General features: G+C 45.3%; 1 protein-coding gene across 12 annotated transcripts in view; it reads left to right on the top strand.

The window, feature by feature from the left end:
- SLC15A2 (solute carrier family 15 member 2) overlaps nucleotides 1-8,331 on the top strand; it is a 73,192-nt gene that overhangs the window by 60,571 nt on the left and 4,290 nt on the right. For 8 of the 12 annotated variants that reach the window (XM_017740191.1, XM_017740188.1, XM_017740184.1 and 5 more), the window contains 2 exons: nucleotides 379-483; nucleotides 1,329-2,706. In XM_017740191.1, coding sequence (XP_017595680.1) covers nucleotides 379-483; nucleotides 1,329-1,505 — 282 coding nt within the window. In that variant the 3' untranslated portion in view covers nucleotides 1,506-2,706. Of the gene's footprint in view, nucleotides 1-28; nucleotides 484-1,328; nucleotides 2,707-8,331 lie in introns of those variants that run through there. The other 4 variants (XM_017740186.1, XM_017740185.1, XM_017740193.1 and 1 more) reach the window with 4 other exon arrangements.

Raw genomic sequence — 8,331 nt, 5'->3', positions numbered from 1 at the left:
ACTTCAAGATCCAGTCTCTTTTCCAAAGGTGTACAGCCACACGGCACCAGACTCCAAGCTGCAGGGCTTGTGTGGCTCCTTGGACGTCCTGATCGTACCATTTCAGATGATGCAGGTTGGAGATGACCAGGATTCAGCTCTGCAACAACAGCATCTCCTGCTTCTTCATGTGTCCTCCTGTCCATGTTTCGAAAGCTCCTTGTATGCATGCAGTTGTTGAGATTAACCACAGATTAACCACTCCACACAGAGGAAATTCCACCATCTTCTCCTAGGCTGAGCCCAGTGACACCTACACTGGGCAGGACACCAGAGGGTGAAGCAGGGCCGAAGGGCACAGCACAATTCCCACTGATCAGGCCCTTCTCCTCTTTTCAGTCTCCAGCCAGCATGAAGTCGGTGCTGCAGGCAGGCTGGCTGCTCACGGTGGCTGTGGGGAATACCTTTGTGCTCATTGTTGCCGAGGCTGCACCAATGGCACAGGTATGGTTTGGCTCTTGAAAGAGAGATAATGCTTTACAACAGGCTTCTGGTGCTTCTGGATGTCCGTGTCCTCGAGACACATCTCTGCCCAGCCCCAGACTGCTGCACCTGAGTGACAGCAGCCCACCCTGAGCTGCCCCCCAGCCCCTGCTCAGTGGGGCCCTCAGTGGTGCTCCCCTGGGGAGCACTGGCCCTCCCTGACCCTCCCAGTGTCAGGAAATAGCTGACCTGCACTGGATAATGCTGCTGGAGCTCAGCTCTAGGCAAGCTCGCTGTGTTTGGACCTGGAGCCTGGACACAGTGGCAGCCACAGGTTGAGTTGCTCACTAGGAACAGGAACAGTGGGCATTCAGCTCTTCCTCAAGGTTCTCACTTGGGAATCCTGCCAGGCCAGCTGTCTGTGGCACCCCTGAGATGTCAGGCTTACAGAGGGAGGTCGTGGTGCAGAGGTAGTTTAATTCAGGCTGTGAAATTTCTGGGATGATGCCATGAAGGTGTGAACTGGGGCTTGTTTCTGGGCAGCATGAACCCACCTCTCCCAAGAGAATCTTGTAGGCAAAAAGCCCAGGTAGATATGTTCCAGTCAGGACAGATTTGTAAGAAAAGATTTAATGAACACAACTCAATCTAACTGTTTTGTTTCAAGATGTATCACACATTTGTAATTACATAATGTGTACAAGCACTTACCAGAAAACAGAATGACAAAGTTTCTATCTTGTGAGCCATTTTGGAAACTAAAAAGTAATTTTCACCCAGCTCTTCTAAAAGCACTTGTAAGTGCAGAGATGTCCTCCAGACTGAGTCTGGGGTCTCCTGACCTGCTGTTCTTTTTTCTTTCCTAGTGGGCTGAATTTGTCTTGTTCACTGTTCTCCTCTTTGCTGTGTGCATTATTTTCTCCATCATGGGATATTTCTATGTCAGTGTGGATCCAGAGGACCTAGAAGAAAAAGAAGAGAAGAGAGAGACCTCAAGCAGAGGAAACATGATTGGTCTTGTTACTCAGAAAACAAAGCTCTAACACATCACGGGTTGGGATTTTTTTTTTTTTTTTTGTACTCAGTTATGAGATGGTAAAAGAAGGGTGGGGACAGTGTTATTTTATTTTAGACCACTGCAATCTTTATTTCTCAAAATGTAGCCACCTTACAAATGGGACCAAATAGCCCTCTATAAAACAATGGGGCTCCTGAAATCAGAGCAAAACTCCCTGGGAAAGCTCCTCAGGTATTAAAAGCCCTTGTTAGTAATTACAGTGTAATTTAAAACCTGCCCATCTTTTTAAGCATGGAATGCTTTCCTATGATTTTGCCTTAAACATATATTTAGGGCAGCAGGGAGGAAGGGTGGAAGGAATGCCATATGACACAAAAATCTGGAGATGTTAGAAGAGAAGAAAGAGGAAAAACTAGTATAGGATTTAGTGAAGAATAGACATTAGTGACAGAAGAATTTTTAATGCTATCATCAAGGACTGTAAGGGTTACACACAGTCCCAAAGGATTTCATCATGTAACTCTCCTTATGAGTACTTCATCCCATTATTCCATGTTATGAATGGTTCTGATTTATGATTTTCACCTTCAGGCTCAGAAGTAATAACAGGGAATTAAATTCTGCAGGCTAAAATATTCCCAAAACACTACTGACGAAGACAGGCATGCTACCACCTCTTCAATACCCATTTTTTTCCCTAGAAGTTTTTAGCAACTGATGGTGTTCTTTGATTAGACATGATTAGAGAATTGGTTTATGCTTTCTTATTTCAGAATTCCAGACAGTTATTTGCCATCTTCCTATACATTAAGCCTTTATTGGGCATTTCCTTTTACAGCACCTGTCACTGCAAGTTAGGATATGGCTGATTTCTTATCTCATGCCTCAGTTATTCCCCACTGGGAGACAAGTTGCAGCAGTTTCTATAAAATTCCAGGCATCCTGCAGTGAGTTATTTACAAGGATGCACTTTATCATTTTTTCAGTCTACAAGAAGAGGCCATGGCATATGAGATTTTTCTTTTTCCTCCTTGTTTTTCTGTCTCTACCAAACTTTGGATATAGCAATTTTACTGGAATTGTGATATAATTGTCTGATTTTCCTCAATTGCATGAAGCTGTGATTTCGTGTTCTGCATAGGAGTAATTCAACCACTGCTGATCTAGTAAAACTCCTGAGAGAGTCCCTGCCTTCCTCTGTCACTTCAAGGCCACAGTTGTAACAGGTATGACCTAATTTAAAACAAGGTTGTCAATAAGATCTTCAGGTTCACAGAGAATAGGTTTTAAATTATGCTTTCCTTTTCCATCTTGGCATTGGCCATAGGTGGTCGCTGATACTTGGGTTCAGGAGATCACAAAATACATGTTTGATTTAATTCCTCTTCAGGACAGTACTAGGAAATACACTTAGTTTGACACTTCAGCTCTTTTGATGTGCTGCCCACTTGAGCAACACTGAGAAAACACAGCTTTTTGGTTTCTAACTCACAGATTGCTCCCTCTGCTTCATGTCCTAAATGGTCATGGACTTCCACCACTAGTTCTGCATAAGCTCCTGCCTGCTGTGAAGTAGCATCTGGGCTTGTGCCAGAGGGGGACCATGGTCTCATCAGATAAATGAGAACAGGCTGCAGATGTGCATGCAGGAGCACTTGAGGTGGTTTAGTACATGCAGAGACATTTATTAAGCTGTGGTGGCTGGATCCGCGCAGCTCAACCCTGCAACTCCATGGGGAATGAAAGGCATTGAAAGCCACCTATTAGGTCATCCAACCTGCTTCTGAGAAGCCAAGTGAGGATTATTCCCCTCTGTTCTTTCTGGTATTGTTCTCCTGCTGTGATTCTTTGTGTGGGTTCTTTCTCCTCCAAGCATTGTTGTTTTCCTAATCCCATTTTATGACACACTGTGAATCGGCTCAGAGGCTGCTGAATCATTCTGCTGCGATGCTGTTTGACCAGCTTCCAACTTGAAGCACTAATAGAAAGCATTTCTTCCTCCACCCACTGCAAACAAAACAAAAATCCCCAAACTGAAGGAATGGCCAGGCTCCAGTAACCCTGAACAAACACAATTTAGAATTATTGGAGCATTTAATTTTTATAAGCCTTGAATTTGGAAGTATGTTGGGGTTTGAGGGCATATGTGGTGAAGAGACAATTCAAAATTATTGAAGCACTTTCCTTGGGAAGCGCTTGGTAAGCAGTTCAAAGTTGCATGAGGGAAAGCAAGATATCCAGATCTCTAAGACTACATATGCTTAAGAACCTCTTGATTTTTTTTTTTTTTGTTTTATTTCCTTATTGGCGACACTACCAGAAGCTGTCACAGATTCTGAGCTTAATTTAAAGAAATCCTTCCAAACTCATAAAAGATACATTTAGGATGTCATCTGTATCTGCTTTTTAGACTCCTGATGCCAAATTGCCCCTTTCCAAACATCTCCATGTTCCAAACCATCACCATAATGCTGGGGGAAGGAAAAATTGCAATTCACAGTTGGGAAGGTTATGAACAGGAAGGCAATGCTATAAATAAAGTGCTAACATGAGGCTGGGGTCTGCTTCTCCCAAGACTTGCTCGAGGGACTGTAAGGCTCTGTTCACATTTCTCTTAAAGATGAACTGGTTACTTCTTCCCACCTACTCACCATTACCTATTGGAAGCTTTTTCCTTCTCTGATCTGCCTGCTTGGTTGCTGGTATGATCCTTTCCCACTGCTTCAGCTGCAGCTGTAGTTTTGCTAAATTGGACCCATTTATTTGGAATGCACCAGCAGTTTGGAGGGATTTCCACTGGCATGCTCACAACCAGCCAGGAGCAGGCTAGGGGCTGTAACAATGAGCTGCCCCTTCTGTAGCTGGAGAAGGTGGAAAAATAGCACATTCTGCATAGCACTCCTCCAGTTTTAGAGCCACAACTCCATCCTTGGAGGCCTTGCATCACTTTCAAATGTACTCAAGACTGGATCAAAGGTTTGGGACTCGATTCCATGGAGTAGTGAGGTCTCAGGGTTTTTCTTCCATATGGTCAGCTCAGAGATGGGGCCATGTTCAGCTCTTAATACCCAATTTTAGAAAAATATTCTTTATTCCTCACAACTCTTTGCTTTAGGATCACAGGGAGGATCCGAAGTAGTGATAGTATATGTAAAGCTGTATGAACCTCTATAGAGAAATAGCAGCCTGCTGCCTGTCCAACTTCAGCTGTCACTGAAGATTCTCAGCTGTTGGTGAAGCTTTACCTGGCACAGATGAGGAAAAGCTCACACCAGCTGACCTAGAGAAATCATCCTCTCCAGCTGAGGGACAGGGAAGAAGAGATGGTGGGGAACTGTAGATGTGTTGCTCCAAGAGCAAACCCTCTTAGAGATTGTAGGGGTTTGGCTTTGCTCTGCAAGTATGTGTGTTTATCTGGTTTTATGAAGGGTGTTTTCTGAGAAAGATCTTTTTTTGCAGAAAATTTCCCTTCATTTGCACTGGCTCTTGCCAGTTTTCCCCTTAGCAGGTTGTAACCGTGACGAGTGTTATTTCCAGTTTTGCATGAGATAAGCATAAAAATGAGATTTCAAACTCAGCAAAAATAACACCTTGGCTGTCGGTTCCTTAAATTTACCTCCTTTTTCTGAGGCAGTCAAATGCCTTTAGGTAGCAGGTTTGTTTGTGCAGCTCAAGAGGCTTGCATCTTTCTTTTCTTCACTCTTCCTTTCACCACAATCCCAGAATTCCAGAGGATGAGCCCTGGGAGGGCTGCATGGGACTGGCTTGGATGCAGCTGGTGTGTGCTGTCAGCACTGACTGGGAAGCAGGAGCTTGGCCAGGTCAGGAGCTAGTTTCTCTCTGAATACTCAAACAGGGCCTGGCAAAGTAGACTGAGGCAGGGCTGGCCCTGGTGGAAGTTGTGGTTTCGTGAACAGTGGCCTGGATGTGAGTTTTATTGTGAAAGGAAAAGTTTTCACTTTGCTTGGCTGAGGTGTGAGGCAAGGAGACTGCAGACTGATGGGCAGGAAGGAAAGCAAGCTGTTTGGTTAAGGTCTTCCCAATTCCTCAATGAACAGCTGAGGTTACATTGAATAATTGCAGAGAATATGAAATGAGAGAAGAGGAAAACGCAGGTGATTAAACAGTGAATGACTTCAGGTCTTTCAGAAGAACACTCTCCTAGCTGGTGGTGAAGGGCCATCAGGGGAGATGGTCACCCATGGCTTGAAAATGGGTTTGGCATTCCAGAGTACTGCAAAAACCAGCATGAAGACCAGCATTGGTGGGTCTGCAGTGACCGGAAGAGGAGGTGGCTGTGCCCCTGGCAATGTCCCCACCACCTATGGGAGCCACCACCTTGGCTTCACCCTTGGGACAGAACAAACAGCTGAATAGGTATTACAGATGTGATTAGCACAGGAGGGAGAGCTACAATTAGGGGTGGTTAACAAGTTTTAGCCAGGGTGATATGCAGAAGAATAATCTCCTTTTTCCCCGCATTGAATTTCTTTGCTGAGCTACAAGAACCACTTTCTAGCACAAGCTGCTTAAACTTGGGAGTTCAGCTCCATGGCAAATACCACAGCTGCTGAATTTTGGATGGTACCAGACTCTGCATTTCATTATCACTACATTTGTTATTGTGATACAATTTTGAAACAGCATTTAAGAGATAAGTCTGGTCCCAGATGCTGACAGATCTGGCCAGGGTTTTGCATGTTGATAGCTGGATTCACTAGCTGTTGGTAGCTAGTGTTTCACGTTAATGTGTGTGATAAACCTCTCATGTAAAAGTAGATGTGGGGCCTTTATAATTCTGCAGCAATTTAGAAAAAAAGCCCCAAAGTTCCACATGAAGCTGGCTAAATTTGAACTGTGGCATTGCTTCCTTGAGGGAGCTTCCCACGTTCTTTGTAAAGCAGGGACTCTCATTCATGTCCTGCAAAGTGCTCCCCAGAGGGACAAAAATGGGGGACACAAACATTTTGCCTTGAGAAGGGCTTGTGTTGCCTAATGGAAATTGCTTGAAAGAAAATATTGCTTAAAATCCCTCCTTCCTCACCATCTCAGGTGGATATCAAGGAAGGAAGCTGTTTCTTATTGAGCTTTGAATCAAGGAGTTGCTGCGTCTTCTCAACGTCTTCTCATGCTGTGTTTTGCCAGCAGATCAGCATTAACCTGGCTCTAGCACCTGTAGATCAGAAGATTGTCAGGAAGAAGAGCAGCCACACTGCAGGCTCCCACAGTCAGCTGATCAACTCTGATCTCTTCATTTTTAATGAATAGTTGTAGCAGTTATCCTGCAGGGCTCAGTCAGTCAGAATTGCTCTAAATTTAGGCCATAACTAAGGACCTGAGAGAACTGTAATCAACAAGATAAATAGCTAATGCCTCAAAAACCTGCTAAAACACTGACTTAGTGCTTAATTAAAATTTTAATATGCTTACAGAAAGTAAAAACCTAAACCTGAATTTAGCAATTCAGTCAGAGCAATGAGGAGCTGTGGCTGGAATCCACCAATGTGACAACTGGCAGCCAAGATGACGATACACAAATCAAGCAAACATCCCTTTTTAGATTATTTTTTGTCATTGCATACGTTGCTCAGTCCGCTTGGCCTGTCCTGTTCGATCTACTCGTGTGTAAGGAAAAGAAGCTGAATTGACTTGTTGAAGACATGTACCCTCTCCAAGCTGCAGCTTGGTTCTCCTCTTGTTGCAGACTCCCAAGTTAGCTCCAAATGACTCCCTTTGCTAGCAGTCAGTCCCCTCAGTCCCACATGGTAATCTTCCCTCTCCACAAGTCACTTCTCACTGATGACTTTGCTGGCCCTCAGAACCTTGCTTATTCCTCCTCTCATGCAGACTCTTTGCTGACAGCAACACTGTGTTTGCTTGGGAGTTGTCCTGGGTAATGCTGTCCACTTTCCTGCATCCAGAAAAGCTGCTGACCCACAGGAGAACTGTGTCTGGGCAGAGACCACACAGGGTCTGGGTGGTAACAGCATCTGCCCTGGCTGCTTTGGCTCTGGCTTTTTGTCACAACTTCGGATGGCCTGACCCATCTTCTGTAGGCAAATCAGAGCACAGTGCTTATGCAGCATCTCCCTCCTACCTATCCTGTGCCTGGTTGCTGCCCACAGTCAGCCCTTGTGTTGTGCCACGTCAAGCCACAGGGACTTCTGGACCGACACACTGCTGTCACCAGCCCTGGAGCATCCATTGGTGCTGCCTGTGGCCCCAGCCTATTTGCACGTTATTTATGGCCCTGCCCAGCCTGCCAGTTTGCAAGTCTCTCTCCTGCAGAGGAGTGAAAGAAAGCTACACAGGCTGTGTCCATCTCAGCAGTGGTGTCTGGTCAGTGGGCTGCCTTTGCAACCACAGATCTCCCATCAGCATGGACACAGCAGCTAGTGGAAAGGGGCAGCTCCTCTGTCACCAGTGCCTGCTGGTGTCAGTGGGGCTGGCTCTGTGGCCATCCCAGGCTTGTGTTTTGCTGAGAGCCCTGTGTTATAACTGTGTATTACCATGTGCTGCCAGTCTTCACCTTCTCAATTTTGTGGTCAAGGAGCAGCAAGCTGCATCCTGTCAGGGCACTTTCTGCTCTTTCTTGGTGTACTTGCCCATCCCCAATGACCAGGTCTTGGGTAATAACTGGCATCTCCCAGACCTTGCTGTGTTTATGTACCCACTCACAAATGAAGTTTCTTCAAATGGAAGTGAGTTTTCTTGGAACTCTGACTCTACCCAAGTCTGCTTGGAGCTGCTGATAGCCTTCATGCTGTCCTCACCAAAGAAAGAAACCTCTCAAAGGTGCTGTACCAATATGGACTTTTCCTGCCCGAGTTAGAGGTGAAACAGGCCAGCAG

Source organism: Corvus brachyrhynchos, unplaced genomic scaffold (assembly GCF_000691975.1).
Source record: "Corvus brachyrhynchos isolate BGI_N302 unplaced genomic scaffold, ASM69197v1 scaffold126, whole genome shotgun sequence".
Taxonomy (NCBI): domain Eukaryota; kingdom Metazoa; phylum Chordata; class Aves; order Passeriformes; family Corvidae; genus Corvus; species Corvus brachyrhynchos.
Note: the sequence above shows the minus strand (reverse complement) of the source record. Positions and strands in the feature narration are given on the sequence as shown.